The 16,575-nt window shown below is 43.9% G+C and overlaps 2 protein-coding genes across 5 annotated transcripts in view; one reads left to right on the top strand and one right to left on the bottom strand.

Moving 5' to 3' along the window:
- Positions 1 to 748: 748 nt before the first annotated feature.
- Positions 749 to 3,285, top strand: LOC116842837. Its single transcript, XM_032812582.1, has 5 exons — positions 749 to 1,485; positions 1,651 to 1,840; positions 1,907 to 1,941; positions 2,021 to 2,372; positions 2,563 to 3,285. Exons 1-5 carry the CDS (start codon positions 1,329 to 1,331, stop codon positions 2,987 to 2,989), a joined length of 1,161 nt encoding a protein of 386 aa, XP_032668473.1. The 5' UTR covers positions 749 to 1,328; the 3' UTR covers positions 2,990 to 3,285.
- The window catches only part of LOC116842838 (MOB kinase activator-like 2), a 39,030-nt gene continuing 25,729 nt past the window's right edge, over positions 3,275 to 16,575 (bottom strand). For 2 of the 4 annotated variants that reach the window (XM_032812586.1, XM_032812584.1), the window contains exons 2-5: positions 5,127 to 5,381; positions 4,738 to 4,862; positions 4,311 to 4,538; positions 3,275 to 3,910 (exon numbers count right to left, since the gene is read on the bottom strand). In XM_032812586.1, the coding sequence (XP_032668477.1) occupies positions 3,819 to 3,910; positions 4,311 to 4,538; positions 4,738 to 4,862; positions 5,127 to 5,381 (700 nt within the window). In that variant the 3' untranslated portion in view covers positions 3,275 to 3,818. Of the gene's footprint in view, positions 3,911 to 4,310; positions 4,539 to 4,737; positions 4,863 to 5,126; positions 5,382 to 8,914; positions 9,695 to 9,905; positions 10,048 to 14,381; positions 15,027 to 16,575 lie in introns of those variants that run through there. The other 2 variants (XM_032812583.1, XM_032812585.1) reach the window with 2 other exon arrangements.

Below are 16,575 nucleotides of genomic sequence, written 5' to 3'. Positions count from 1 at the left end.
TTTATGGCTATTATTGTTCACCAAGTATGCTTTTGGAAAGGAATTAATTGCGATAGAATCATGTACTTACGTCATTTTACTAGGTGAAAAACCACGAAGAATGGACCACACGTTCTGTCAGTCCTTTCCGGAAAGCGAATTTAACTGCAATGAAGGTGGAGTGCACCGCGCGCAGAACTACCAAGCGATTAGACCAATAATGAGAGATCGAGGGAATTTCTTGCGCAGGCGCATTGACAAACGCTATGATAGCTTCACTGGCGTATCTATTATAAGGTATCCTAAGATCTCTAGTCTGAAAGAAAATATGAAAAGAATTGTAGAGAGGGAAGAAAATTTTTGTTGAAGAAACAGAATGCTGACTATAAATAACAATAAACTCTTAGTATTTTCTTTTGTAATGTTTGCAGCTAACTTATTACACAAATACCAGTATTTGTCGTAAAGTTAAAGAAAAGTGCAGAAAACCTTATGAGTATTCTAAAACAATAAACAATTAATTAATTAATTAATTGTACATAATAAATAACATTTAATATATAAAACACAATCGTACATTATATAAAAATACACTACATATTCATACAGATTTTTTAAGATACATATAAGTACAACAAAAAAATATATCAATAATCCTAAATTTTACATAATTCTTACATAATGTTAATATTATTATTATATGTTATTAATTTTTCTCATTAGGGAAATTGCTACGTCGCTTTACGTCACTTCACGCATGCATATAAGGGCTTCTATCGCGGAAAAATTCCCTCGATTTCTCATCATAGGATTGGACAGGGGAGCGCGCCACTTTCGCACGCATGCGCTTCACTATTGGCGGGGATCTGCAACGATAGAAACGTTAATGGCGGTTCATTTAAAATAAATTGAATATTTATATATTCAGTTTTAGGATTTATATTGAAATACACAGTCGGTTGATTAAGTGTAAAAGTTCAACTTTTCCTCAATGAATTTCCAATATGCATTCCGTACCCAATAAGAAAATAGGAGATTTTCTGAGAATGACTAAAAAAAACATTCTCCTATTGAAAATGGAATGCGTTACGAAATTTACAGAGAAAAAGTGCTACAACCTTTAATCAGCTGCCTCGACGTGGCATTAGTTAACATTTCATCGAACACGATATGACTTACGTCGACATACGATATGACGAATACGTGCTACATATATATTACGCATGCAAATGCAAATCGCTTTTGTCTTTGCCATTGTTCCGACAGTTCAGTTTTACGTTACTTGATGTTAATTGCTGTTACTTTAATTTTCCGTTCTATGCGTTCTGTCATGAGGACACGTGTTTAACATGGTTACAGAAGGTGATTGTTCCTGCACCGACACGACGGAACCGTCCAATATAACCTCTTTACATACCGATGACGTAAACTCTACCAGGAATTCCGGCGCGCATCTGTACGCCAAAACGAGCGGCAACGGAAATGACGCCGCTGAGAAATCTAAAGGTACGCGTTCCTTAAGTGCTTTGAAGTTATACAGGCTATCCGACAACTGTCTATCTCATTGTAAATGAGATCGGTATCTAAATTCTCTTCACAAAAATAAAATCGTAATTGTCACTCACCGTTTCTCCTAATCTAATTCCATTAATACAACTATCTCGTGTGCAGAAACGGGTCGCGAATATTCCCCAAATACGCCGCCAGGTACGAGTCATCGTGGAAATGCGAAATCGGTTCCGATAAAACTGGATCGCCAATCGCAGCAGGACAGTCCGAGGAATCCGCACCCGACGACTACGGCGGTAACGACATCGCAATTCCCGCAGAGTTTCCCGTGTCTCTGTCACACTCATAAAATGTAAGTACCTATCGCTTTCTGTTGCGATTGACCGATTTATTTCTCAAAGTAGATTTGTTGTTTCAGCAACGGTTACGTTCTGCCGGTGAAGCTCGAGGAAGGTATACACAAAAACTGTTGTACGTTTCTAACTTGACTTTGCTGCGCGAGAACCGAATGTCAAGTATACACTTTTCCTAGAACATCCACAATCGAGACCGTTCTGGAGCCGTTTCAGATGGAAACGGCCAAGGAACGTGTATTGCGGCAAGGAGAACAGGATGTACGAGATAAAGCTGAAGCAAATTCAATGTTCTCACTACGCCGAAATGCGAGCAAATGGCGCGCGTAAACAGCGAGCCGATGCCGCTCGTGAACTTCAACAGCCTTTCGTCTGTTGTGACATATCGGATGGGATACCGAGTAAAAACGATAAGTCCCACGATCTTCCTGGCAAATCGAAACTGCCCAAGCACCAGACGAGAACGAAACTCAAGAGGGAAGAAGCTGTAGAGAAGATCGAGATTTATTACTTCGATCATGGGAACTCTGAGTGAATGCAATCGACTTAACATAAAACGATCTCGGATTAACAGTCAATTTTTGTCAAGATTTCTTAATGTACATTTGGAAATTATTAATGTTAAAATCAATTCCTTATTAAGTCTCCCTTTCTGGGATCGTAAAGGATCTATCAATTGGCATAACTAACGCGATTAAATGAGATGCTATACTTCTTGCAGATATTACCAAACAACAGATTGCCATCCTGTGTTAATTACGGATAAGTGTGCCGAGAAGACGGACCAAGCGGCGACTCGCTTCTGGGCGGAAATTTTCGGCACGATTCACATCGGCACGGCATTCGTCATAGCTTTTATCCTGCAGCTTCTTCGTTTCGTGCTGTACAGCGTAATCCGGCCGTTGACAGTGGGAATATTGCAGTTGATAGCGGATTACTTCGTGAAACCTCTGCTTTCCATCGTGTTCAACGCTCTTATACAGCCAATATTGATACTATTCTACAATATCGCCACGTCATTGAGAGATCTCTGCGAGCCGATAGCCGAAGCAATCGGTCTGTTTCTTAGGGAGATAGCAACTCTTTGCGCCGCGATCAGACTCGTAGAAGTGAAGCACGTTCACCCGCCAACTACCACTTCTACTTGAGAAAGATGGCTCGCAGATGGCGATGAAGTGATACACTAAAAAATATCTTGACTTATTACAAATATATCTAACGAGAAGTAAGTAAATTACTTCGAGAAACGAAAATCGCTTGAAATTAGATTAAGTATCCAAGACTTACGATAAAGAGTTTTCAATGTGCAGCAGAGGCGATTAATCCCGGAGGATCAACGCGATTCTTTGTGCCGCGAACAGAATCGCGCAAGTCGAATCTTGAGCAAAGAAATTCACATCCTCACTTGCGACTTGTCACCAATAACACGTGCCTTAACACCAGGTATATATTTGGTATTATTTTAACTTTACAATATTATTATTGTTTCATTTTTTACAGAACAAATTATCTCTTATAGCAACTAACTTTGTCAATAATAATCAATACTCGTTCTTTGTCGCACTTTCTCTCTCTCTCTTTCTCTCGCACATTCTCTCCCTCTCTCTCTCGTATATATCTTACTATTTAATAAATTATGTACAATCTCACAAACAACAAACGGAGGAACCTAATTACATCATGTAATTGTTCACACTTCGCTATATACAGGTACTACTGGTATCGATTTCCTTGTTTTTTACAGAATCGCCGTTCTCTCTCTCTCTCTCTCTCTCTCTCTCTCTCTCCGGCCATCTTCGATTCTGCCAAATGCTGACGTTGACGGCATCACAATCTGTATTCTTTTTCTTTTTCGCGTAGTGTCTATAAAAAGGAAAAGAGGAGAAAGAAGACCGAACGAACAAACGAACGAATCGCCTATCGTCACCTAGTCTCAGGAACTGCAACCTCTGCTCGCTCGCTACGACTCATCGCGATCTAGGTGGTGGTAGTGGTGGTGGCGGTAGTGGTGGTTGTGGTCGGAGTCTCCTGGATGGCTAAGGTCTGTGAAGGCGCGGATGTCGAATCACCTGTAAGCAGGAAAGAGAATCGATAGCTATAAAATCGAGCAGCTATATCCTTTCCTTCCCGTAGCGGGGCGGATAATGTAGCCTAAATATACACCTAGTGCATATAATCGGCTTTGCTCCTTAATCGCACGATCGATTCCATGAGAGAGAACCTTCTCGAGCGCAGCGGGCTTCACTGGAGAATGTTGCGGACCGCATGCGAACCGCAAGTTTAACTAAACTGACTTAATAGCGGCGACAAAGTTCCCTCGCGTAAGACGAACGTGCGACTCGCGATTAACCGTTCGAAGGAGAACAACGTTCCTTCGCTCGAAACGCGCCTAGTTTCTAGGATCTCCCGATGCCGGGCACATTGCGTAACCGGCATCGATCAATACCGCGCCGATGGCGTAAAACTTACCCAAGAGGGCGGCCTCTAAGTCCCCCAGGATTTCCGTTTCCTTTGGATCTATAAGGTTGAAGCGTTGATTGAGGAGCATGAGGTGGGCGAACACACAATTGAGCTGAGCGTGCAACTCCAAAAGCGCCACCTCCCTGAAGTGGCAGTGGTAAATGTGTGCCACCACGTGGTACAGTAGCCGCAGAATCTTACGCACTATCGACTCAAACGAGCTTGGAAACTCGTTCGCTGAAAGATATCACGGCACATTAATCGTTGTTGCTCTTGGCGCTTAATTAAGCTTTAGTTGACTCGAGCCGAACCAATTAAACATTTATTATGATTACAACTGATGCAAATATATTAGTAATTATCAGCGTTGCTCTTCAGCGAACTCAACGTATTAGAAAAAACACACAGTCCGTCTGAAAAGCTTGATCATTCTTACCGTATTTTGTAGGGAATATAGTTTCATCGCTAACAGTGCGTTGCGTAAATGTCATAACGTAGTCTATATATTGTGGTGCCGCCACCCTCGTCTTCTTCCCCTTCTCGTCGAACCACAGATACGTTCTGGAATGATAAATCAGTTGCCAGTTGTTGTGACCGATCGACCGACCGTTTCGAGCGCAAAACTATGACGTAGGATAGTAAATGACTTGGGTCAATCGATAAAAGATGCGTTTTAAATATTCAATTCTTCCGTCTCTTTGCACGCTTTTGTGAAAACTTAGATAAAACTATTCCGTCGGTGTAGGTTGAGTAATCTTGAAATCAGAGGCAACTGTGACTACTATCGGGGTACTATATTTCCACAGAGGAAGAGGAAACGCGTACCTTAAGCCGGGACCAGTCATGTCGGGGCAACCCGTCATGGTGCAGAACTCGGATATCGTGCCGTAGACGAGATTAATGTGGTCGAACAGTGCGAGGGTATGCGACGCCAGCCACTCGTTGTAATCCAGGCCGGGCGGTAGATCCACAAGCATCCTCAGGTCCAACTCCGGCAGCTGCCTCTCGAGGGCCGCCTCCTCCAGGTACAATTTCGGATCCTCCGTGGTTCCCGCATCCTTCTCCTTTCGTCTGGCTTTTCTGCAACGACGAAACAATCGCACAATTAGCGAGAGACTTGACGAGCGAGGCTCGCGACGATGATCTTCGTAAACGCTCAAGCCAATCAAAGCAAAATCACGAGTGTCGCGTTGAAAAGTCCTTTTTTTATACATATGTACGTATAAAACAGCACAGCCACAGCTTTGTGCGAGTTCAATAGGCACGCTGTGCGAAACCAAATTCATCGCTAAAAACTCATTATCGTAAAGGGGGAGGGGGAGCTTTCTTGTGACGAAATGGACAGTCAAATGCACGATAAATATTTCGTTTCGGTATATTCGCGCACATACATTTATTGACCCGCGTGAAGCGGATCGAAGATCCCGGTGTATCGCCTTAATGCGATTTCTCTCACGCGTGATCAATTAATCGCGAATAACACTTTATATATCGTGTTTGACCAAGAAAGGACAGAGAGTTTTGCCGTACGATCAAGCGGTACAGAGATCCAAAGTTTACGAAACTGACCAATGGTAGTGTGAACAATGAATTTACAACGATGCTGCTTAAATTAGATTTAGGGCGACACTATCGAGTTGCAATCGAGAAAAGCGAGTCTTTGAACAGTCGGCGGTCAAATTTCCGAGAGATCTCTCGCAAAACGCATTAAAGCGCACGCTAATTTGCGGTCTCCAGGTCGACCGATCGAATAGAGGTTTTAGTCTTCAAGCGCGACCGGCGCGACGGGTTCATTAATTAGATCAGCGAATTATCGGACTTGCACGATCACCGACGCTTTGCCGACTCCATTCAATCTGCCTTTAATCTATCATGAAGCCGAGCGCGCGTCGCATTTCTCGCGTCGCGTTCTTGTTACATGATCGAGATAGATCGGTTGCTTGCGCGCAGATAAACATCGAACAGGATGCTTTCAGAGAACGCTGCAGAATTAAAGATCCTTTAATCGATGCGGTTCCAAAAAAGCACCAGTGTTAAAGTTATTAAGGATCGGTGGCGGGATCGGTGGCGGCCCGGTCGGAAAAATAAAATTATCTTCTTGCGAGACTCAGACCCATATTAATAGTCTTCACTTGAAATTCAGTCTCACGCGAGATACACCGATATAAATCGCGAGTTATATCAGAGTTTTTCCATTTGAATAGCACGATATTCGTGACATTGTATTTGCGATTGCGATTCAACTGAAGAACTCACATCTAACATCAAATTCAGGCCTGAGTGTCTCACTTGAGACAAATTTCAAGTAACGACTATGAATACATATCTCAGCGTCTGAGGGTCGGTTTTTCAATGATAGTTCAAACTTAGATTTTAACTTAAACTCTGTTTAAACAAAACAAACGCATTGTTAAAATAGAGTTTAAACTTGAATCCAAGTTTAAACTGCTATTGAAAAACTGGCCCTAAGTCGCGAGAGAACTGACCCTTGGCGGATTGAGAAATCAATGCAATTATTGATTCGGCCAAACGTAATCGTCAGTGGATCCACAACGACTGCGAGCAATTGCAAATATGACGGAATCATACTCAACAATATCGAACATCGAGAACAGAAGTGACAGGTCGCAATAATGTGTGAATCGAGCGGGAGGATGCTATATGTAACTCACGTCAGGAAAGTGTTCCAGCTCGTTCGTGTGTGTGTGTGTGTGTGTGTGTGTGTGTGTGTGTGTGTGTGTGTGTGTGAAAACAAAATGTAAGAAGTACACTTTTCGGATCGTTTAATACGCAGCAGCCGGCGTCGCACATTCAGCTTCCTGCCAGTGAAAAATGCAATTACATGCAATAACGATAGCAGCGACGTTCAGCCATGTCTACACGATCCAAAGCGCTTAAAACTTCCTCTAGAAAGCACATGCTCCTGGAAAGAAGCTGCGGATCCCCGCATATATAGAGAAAAATTGGCACGAGTCAGCCGACAAATTCGCTACGCCTCTGCAACTCCAAAGCGCTTATTAATCGCGTTTCCACACATCACGATAACGATCGAATCGTATTCGCGACGCTGCAACATTTCCCGGGTGCAATTTCTCAGCGGTGGATACCAAACATTTGATTCTTTCGACTCCCCGTCTGCGTTACGAGCGAAATGTCAAAACGCGACGCGACTCCACTTCTTCCAGAACACGTATACATACTGTAGCGGTACGGTCTGAAGTCGCGTCACGTATAAAACAGGACAAGCACGAGCGATGATAATCCGAAAATCGTGACCACCCCGTTCGGTATGTCACGCGTCCCTCGACCGTTCGCTACGAATATAGCCGCTACTGCTGTGTGTAGGACGAGAGGTGGTGTGTCTTCGACATATACGTATATATATATATATGTATGTGTACTTTTTGCAATTTCCGAACATGCTCGGTTTTCCAGTCACGAGAGACTTTGTCAGACAGTTCGTGTGATCGTTACTCTAGAGTGCATCGTCCATCGATCTTAAAAGTTCAGGAATAATGGCACATATTTAACCATCAACAGGTACCATTAATATTGATCAAGTCTCTGATAGCCGGTTCTACGGCTTTACGTTTAACAATGTCATCACTTTGGACCCGTCGGATCGTCGTCGTCCGAAACTGGATTAATACAAGTTCAAACGAATTAATCCTCGAGAAAATGCCGAATATTTGTGTACAGCCAGGTGGAATATTCTCTCGCGTCCCTGCTACATCGGGCGACTTTCGCAACGCGCATATAGTGACACGTATATACATATCAGGATTCATACAAAAGACTCGAATAATAATCGAATTGTTCGAACAGTTCGATATGGAAACGATCGAGCCGCTGGATCGTTCTAAAATCCATCCGCGGATGATCTCAACATTCGGAGTGATCTTGGTACACACAGAATAATACAGTATACAATGATTTTGGTATACGCAGCAAAATACAGTATTATGAAACAAATAAATGTCATACTTGTTTCAAGTATTTCATGAATTTATATATCCGCAAATCTATTATAAGTCCATCATAAATATCAAACTTCCTCGGAATATATTCTTAATTCTAGTAAGTTTAGCACTTCAAAAAAAAATATTAAATCGAAACAAAAACTCGGCTTGCTCATTACATGGAGTCGAATCAATTTCTTCTTCGACCAAATTTTATGATATCCTTGTGAAGAGAATAAACTTCCCTTTTGAGTTCATCAAAATGAGTCTCTGAAATTAGTGGTGAGTATATTTGAAGACTATTATCAAGAAAATTCTTTGTGATAGAAGAAAACCACTACTTCAAAGAAGAAAAATAAACTGAGTAATTGCTTTTCTTAGTAGATGGAATAATACTTTTCTGTGTGCACTCTCTTCGATGGAGAACAAACAGCGCTCGTTTATTCCCTTTTCGCGACGCATCATCGCGCCCGACTTGACAGTTTCGCGCACAACTGCTAGAGCGCGGTCGAAGGAGAACTCCGCGGCTCGACCTGGACCATGAAAAATTCGAACTGTTCGAGTCGTTCGACCAGAGAGAGCCAAGACTCCCGAGGGCACTATAAGATACATAATCATCTACACGATCGTTCTGGCGGGGGTGTGGGAACTCACGCGACTAGTTCGCCGAAGAGCCTGATCTTCCTGTGGCAGGTGTCGAGCAGGGAGAGGCGCGAGGAGGAAGCGCTCGAGCTACCGGCGCCGGCACCGGCGGCGCCGTGATGAACCGGCGTCGGCGGCGCCGAGACGGTCGTGGTCGAGGAGGCCACCGCGGCCGCCGCCGCGGCGGCAGCGGCGGACGCGGATGCGGAGGCGGACAGGGGCTCCCGGAGGACGGTGACGGCGCCGCGCGCCGGCGAGCGTAGCATCGTCGTCGTCGTCGTCGTCGTCGTCGCCGTCGTCGACGTCGTGATCGTCGTGGTCGAGGACGATCTCCTCGGCGCACCGCCCTCGTGCCCGAGGATCCGCTCACGCACGCTGGGTAAGCACCAAATCTTGTTCAGTTGTCATCGAACGCCGGGACGACGCTCGTCCGGGACACGTAGAGAACGATGATTTACGCACGGAGTCCTCTGCGCCGCGAAAACGCGTCCGCGAGAATCTCCTTTCGGCCTCTCGTGGGGAACGACTCTTCCTTGGATTCGGAGGACGGAATTCTCGTTCCGAGGCTGGCGCCGAGGATCGACGCGCCTCGAGGATCGCCTCTTGCGATCTCCGATGGATTCGTACGGTTAGCGAGCGAATGGAGAACGGTCACGGCACGGCCGTTCTTCTGGTCTTCGATGGACTTGTACGAAGAGTGACGAAATGGAGGACAGTCAGTCGAGCGCTTAATTGAATTGACATTCGTCCACCTCGCGTGGACAATTTGATTCCTTATGGATCTTGAGTCTCCTGGCAATGATAAGATCTCTTACACCGTGCCGAAGGGAGCGGAAGACAATCGGTCGTCACTTAATAATCATATATATCGAATGCGTATTAATTCCCCTCGATCTCTGTAACGAAAATTCTTCCGAGAGGTTATCCTCGGGATACGGTTCTCTACAATTATAAGCTCAGCTAATTTCGAGTGTCCGCAATGGCGACGCGCTCATCGTCTTACCAGGTTTGGGAATGCGTGAGTGGCACGATGACTTTGGATCTAATCAGCCCGGGGAGAAATAGCTCGCGGGAAGACGGGTAAGGCTGCGGAAGACACTCCTTGGAAGACAATCGGTCTCGCTTGCGAGAACGAGCGCGAGAGAACGGTCGTCGTCGATCTGGAGCAAAATTCGCGCTGCGATTACCGGCAACTTGCGAAAACTAGCGAGTCCCGCAATGTCGACAATTCGCGCGGATATTGATTTCCTACTTATCGTATTTTAGTCTTAAAATTTCCTGGAGTGAAATTCCCACTTTCGAGAAGTAGAACGATCACCGAGTCACTCGAATTCGAGTGGTTTTTCAACAGAAACTTTGTTAGATGACGTGTAAATGCGTGAATGCTTGATTAACGTTAATGCTTGATGCGTGAGTTTGGAATGATTTTAATGTATCGAATTAAATACGGGGTCAGATAGAGCAAATTATGTAGGAATGAGTGTATAGATTATGTATAAGTGAAGGCAAAACAAACCTAGAAAAGTAGGATTTAGTACGGAAAAAGTACATAGATAACAGAGATTATGGTGTCATAAGGACCGGATAGTTCGGGTAGTAATGCAGGCAAACTTAAAATAGTATAGTGATGCAGAGAAAATTGTCGATAGAGGAAATGTGTAATAGATGGTAATAGAAATACACAAGGGATGGAGGAAAAACAAAGGATACAAGACATGAGGAGAAAGGTTGGTCATCGAATGAGATAAAGAAACAAAATAAAGATATACGAAAGAAAAATGATACAAGGACTGGTGAGACAGGTGCTGTGTAAGAAGATTGAAGTGCAAAGAATAAAAAGAAAGTTGTAAAATATGGAAAGCTCCTTCTCTCGGTGATGTAAGCTGAAGAAGACGTATAAGAAGTGAAGAAAAAGGCAGAGGAATCTCTTCATGACATTAGTAGGAAATATAGAGTGGAAAAGTGAAACTAACAGAATATGGAAAAAATAGGAAAGAAAGAGGATAAAGAGGAAATAAGGAGAGCAGTGAACAGATCGAATAGGAAGACAAAAATAAAGGGATAAGTATGTGTAACTGAAGGGAAGGACAGAATTTAGAATATCGTGTATAAGAACGATATGATACTCGTTGAGTGAAATAGGAAAGTGTAATCAGACATGATAGATAGGACGATAGGTTATCCTTCATTCTGAATCACCGAGTAAATATCTTCACTTTTGAAACTAAAAAGTGAAAATCTGATGTAGTCCCACATGGACATATTCACTTTAATCGATTGAAGCACTCACTCACATAAAGTCAGAATGCACTATAAGCTTGAGCGAAACATTCACTCTTACGATTTCGAGTGGCAGTATTTGTCACTATTTTCAGTGAAAATACTGCCACTTTTCACTCGTTCTGATTCCATTCCAAGAAATTTAGAGAATACATAATGCTAATGCATACATCTATGCATCACCTAACATTCTACACTTTCCCACATTTTCCTGCATTGTGTAATTTAATTATATAGGCCTTTATTCTAGACTCTTCTTTATCAGTAAAAGTATCTCTAAATGTAATTTATAATTCCTGCTTGGTTACATCGTATAATTCTTATCTGACTGCCTTCTAAGTAAATTTAGAGGCACTTTTATTGATAAAAGAGAGTTCAGACTTAAGAGTCTTAGTATACAGGAGCCTCGAGTTGAGTATGCCATCGTGCCTCGCGAACTTTGCTCTCATTTAGAAATTGTTCGTCACAAGGCACGAGGATCGATTCTATTTTGGCTTGCCGAAATCTCTGATCCAAACGTCGCTCGTTTGTATATTTTTCCTCGTGTTCGTGAACGCACATGTACGCGATAACCCAGTTTCCGAAAGACATTGAGGCGACAAACCCGCGGCGATAGCTCGGGAAAACCTGGCGTCGCTCCAACGGCGCGCGCGCTCATCCGAATTTTTCTGTATTCGAAAATCGCACGGGACAGAGCCGCGAGGGAGCCGAGAAAAAGTCTTCATTGTCGTTCCGAAACGTAGTCCTTGAAAAATCGTAAGAACAAGGCGACTGCTTTTTCTCCCGAAATTAATACGATTTAAACGCCCGTCCCATTTTCTCTTCCGCGTCTGCTCGATAATCTGCGGTTTCCGGCGGAAGAGCGACGCAAAATAGACCGTCTCTCCGTAAGACATGAGCTCTGCGTTGACAAATGTAAGCGGAGGAGCGAAATTATACAAGGTCGCACGCACATAAATCTTACTTCGCGGATTCTGGTCCGCGGCTGAAAAAATGGATCGTGGGGCCTCGCTTTCTCCTTTTTAATAATTCATAATTGCTACGGCCCCGTGAAATTACGTGTAATTGACCAGGAATTATAACAATAGATAACAAAACAGCAACAACGAGAATTACGATGATGGCAGTGCGCACCAGCGGTCGAGCTATCGACCTAGTTAGCCGGTCGAGCGTGAATTCGAGTGTCGGTGCATCGCGGAGTAAACGAAATGGAGCCAAGTAGCACCGACAATTTCGACCGACCATACGGAGAGCCGTGACATGTGCGTCCTTGATCGTGACCCGGACGAGGTCACGTCGGTTTCCGTCCAAAATTTAGATCACGTCTAACAAGCGCACGCCAGGAGCGTGTGAAGGGTAGTGGGCGACAGCAAATAACGGATTTTCTTCCTTCAAGTCGCGACAATTTCCCTCGCAATCGACAATATAACACTTAAGACGTAGAGGCATGGGTTCGTATTAATAGTCGTTACTTGAAACTTATCCCACGTGAGATATTCTGAATTTAGAGTTGGATTTGAGTTAGATGAATCATATATAATACATACATGGGACATTACAATCACCATATTTAACTGGAAAACTCACATCTAACTCTAAATTCAAATCTAAGATTTGTATTAATAGCTTACTTGAAACTTGCTTCAAGTGAGATACTTCGATCTAAATTCAGAATAAAGAAAAGTTCTCAAAGTTTTTCAGTCGAATCGTGATTATGGATATAGTTGTCGCATGTATCATAATTCAACTGGAAAACTTGAATTTAACTCGGAAATCTGAGCATCAAACAAGTTTCAAGTGACAACTATTAATACGGGCTGTATTAATAATTATTACTTGAAACTTGATTCAGTTGAGATACTTAAATTTGAATATAGAGTTGGATGTGAATTTTACAATCCAACAACAATTGTAACGTTACGTGTGTTGTGTAATTCAAGTAAAAAACTCAAATCTAATTCCAAATTCATATCTGGCGTTTTTCAAGTTTTAATTAATGGCTATTAATACGGATCTAGGTATCTCACTTGGGGCAAATTTCAAGTAACAACTATTGATACAGTTCAGACATTTTCTTGATCGCCTTGAAAGAAAATTCAGCTAATTACGGAAAACAATTAAAGTGAAAGTACCAATGTCCGGACGAGCACTTAATCCTGGTACCTAACATTCTTATTGCTTTGGTTTTTAAATACGAATGTCCAAACTTTCAACATAAAACATGTACATATATTGGATATATGCATATATTCTGCACTGAAAGTTCAAATAGTCGCCTTTAAAGAACAAAACAATAGGAATATGCAGGATTAAATCCAGGAACTGGTACTCTTATCTTATTGTCGTTCGCGCAAGACAATTTCCTCTCAATTCAATCGTAAGGGAATGCTCGATCGTGCAAGAAGACCGCGCTAGGCCTTCTCTGGTAAACGTATTTTTCCGCGACTCTCGAGGGCGCGATCGTTGCTGCCCGGGTCGGGCAAGAGAAGGATACAAATTTCACCCTCGACAATTACCGTCAATCTCATTGATCCACTAATCGAACTTGGGCATCAAATGCTTATAACTCAAATGGAACGTGCGTCCTAACGAGCGTACGTACGAGCTGTCTTCAATTTCACGACGAGTGAAACGCGCTGAGAACATTCGGCGGTCTATTTCGGGAACATATCGTAGTACACGGCGACGTTCGTTTTTATTTGGTGTGATCTAAGAGACGCCGGCGCGGTACCTGCCGAGGGTAAAGTTCAGCCGGCTCCGTTCTACCGAGTCTGACAGGTAAAATTCGTTACAGTCAGCCCCTCTCTACGTGAATCCCAAAGGATCGCGCGAGTAAATAAGGGACTGCCACTCCTCTTCTCGTTTCTCAGACGTACTCGACGACGACCTGGTATTTCTTCGGAAGATTCCCGAGAAATTTTCAGGCGCAAGTAATGCACCTGCGTCCGCCTATCGGTCTATTCGACTCTCGCTTTTCGACGCCCTCGAATCGTCCCTCGTCCATCTTCTTTTCTTATTCATTGTTCGCTTACATAATAATGTTCAATTCAATTTGCGATTCTCAACGCTTCGGCAATCCTCGTATCTCCTCTCTTTTCCTTGAATTACGTTTTATTCATTGTTCAGTCGCGTGAGTAATAGTAATTTAATCGGATTTTATTGCGACGAGAGAAAAATCCAGTCAGACAGATGGAATTACCTGCAAGTAACGATCTCCGGGTTTTCCCTAAGGCAATCATCGCGTCGATCCTGTAACTGCAATTTCATCGGAAGGAGTTAAAACAAAAAAAAGGTTTGCCATTTTTAACCCCTCCGCTAACATATCGCCTGATACTTCCGTTTGCTAATGAATTTCCGTTGAAAATCGGTTATCAGTATCAAAAGCATTTATCATGGATATCTGGTATTGTGAAAAACTCCCGCGTGACATATACTCGAATGAAATCATTTCAGCCATTTTTGTAACTCGACCTTAGTCGGAAATTGGATACTTTTCAGTCTCGTGTTGAAAAATCGCCCTCGGTTACAACGTTGGCCATCAATTTTTAACTTGATCTCTCGTTTCCGCTCAACAAAATTATACCAGGGGATTAAAAATCAACCGGACAAAACCAACCGCTACAAAATCATTAGTCATCGATTCGCGCGGATTACCTCGATATCATTGAAGAAATCCGCCGCTGTTTACCGAGCGTAATCTCATGAGAATATTTCGCAAATTAATCAACGGTTCATGGAAGCCCAACTACGCGCTCTCATTTAAAACTAATCCGTGATGCATCCGCGTCTCAATGAGAAGGAGAGGAGGACAAAGAACTGCGAGTGTTTCCTCGCGAGAGATCATTGCGCCCACAGGTGTAGCATCCTCTGCGAAGGATACGAGAAGATCCTCTTCTCTCTCTCTCTCTCTCTCTCTCTCTCTCTCTCTCTCTCTCTCGCTCTATCTATCTCTATCTATCCTTCTCTCATGCCGCATCATGCTGTAGCTGACGCTGCGGCATTTCCTTCCCTTAATCTAATTACAGAACGCGACGCAGAACGAATCGCGCTGCACCGAGCCGAGTCGTGGATCGCCAAACCGTCGTCATCGTCGTCATCGTCGTCGTCATCGTGTACGATTATACGAATGGAGCGAGCGACGAACGGAGAAAGAGGCTTTCTCCTTCGCGGCGAACGACTTCGCCGCTCACGGGAACACGGAAAAAGCACGAACGGAAGAGAGGTGACGAGGGAGAGGCGTGAAGAGACGAGACGCGGGCGGCGAGGTCGCGGCACCCGTCATCGTGGACTTTCTAAACGCGCCGCTCCCAAGTACCGAGGTAGTGGAGATAGTGGTCGTCGTCGTCGTCGTCGTTCCCTGGGAGCCCGCGAACCGCCCGCGGTTTCTCGCGCATTTCGCGGTCGCGAGTCGACCTATGACTCTTCCCCTTCGTCTCCTCTTCCTTCCTCGCGTGCGGACCGGACGACCTGCGCGACACTCGACCTAACGACGCGCCGCCGTCGAGCGCACGGACGCGACTGCGAGAGATCTCGCGGACCACCACCGCCGCCACCAACGCCGTCGTCGTCGTCCTCGTCGTCGTCGGAGGCCGTCGCGGGGGCGGCCGACCACCGCCACGCCACCGTCGTCATCACCGGGATGTGCCAAAATGCAGCTCGAATCGTATCAGACCGCGCATCCCGATCGAGAGCCTCTCGATCATCAGTATTGGGCATTAATCGATGGGAACTTTCCGCTAAGGTAATCGGCAAATCAATCGTCAAAATTGATTAATCGTCGTGCGTCAAAATCACAAGTGACTTCATCGATCGATGAAATCAATTATCGATCAAACTTTGATATTGATTACATTAATAGTTAATACATTAATAGTGATACATTAATAGTGATACATTAATAGTTAGTTATAATTAATTACACATTAATAGTTAGTTTTATTGATCAACTGAACCATTCGCGATCATATGTATAACGATTGATCAATCATGAGCATTGATTTGCCGATTACTTTAGCCAGAGGAAAATTTTCATCGATTAATGCCCAACACTGCCTTCACTGTCTTCCCCTCGCGAATCGAGACCCTCGTCCGAAAGTCGCCCGATTGAAGGCACGTGGGGGAGGGGCACACTGTGATCTTTTACCTGGGCATTTTTAAAATACTTTTTCGGTGTACGCAACATAAGTGGACTTTATATGTATGTATTAATTTATGGAGTCTTCGGAAACAGACACGAATGTATACGTTTATCGCATCGCGTTCGAATTGTGCATGAAATGTCAGAGGCTAACGCGCGAGTTTAAAAATCGCGAGTCGGGTCGCAACTTGATCCACGCGATTTTGTGCATTGGCTCTCTCTCTCTCTCTCTCTCTCTCTCTCTCTCTCTCTCTCT

Source organism: Odontomachus brunneus, unplaced genomic scaffold (assembly GCF_010583005.1).
Source record: "Odontomachus brunneus isolate Ranch 3 - 2012 unplaced genomic scaffold, Obru_v1 Obru_scaffold_027, whole genome shotgun sequence".
Classification (NCBI taxonomy): domain Eukaryota; kingdom Metazoa; phylum Arthropoda; class Insecta; order Hymenoptera; family Formicidae; genus Odontomachus; species Odontomachus brunneus.
The sequence above is the reverse complement of the archived record's forward strand: the minus strand, read 5'-3'. Positions and strand labels throughout refer to the sequence as shown.

Bases quoted from the DNA above. Each gene is read 5' to 3' on its own strand.
- LOC116842837 (XM_032812582.1), top strand. From the start codon at position 1,329: ATGGTTACAGAAGGTGATTGTTCCTGCACCGACACGACGGAACCGTCC. The intron at 1,486-1,650 runs GTACGCGTTCCT...TCTCGTGTGCAG, and splicing joins CGCCGCTGAGAAATCTAAAG to AAACGGGTCGCGAATATTCC. The intron at 1,841-1,906 runs GTAAGTACCTAT...TTGTTGTTTCAG, and splicing joins CTCTGTCACACTCATAAAAT to CAACGGTTACGTTCTGCCGG.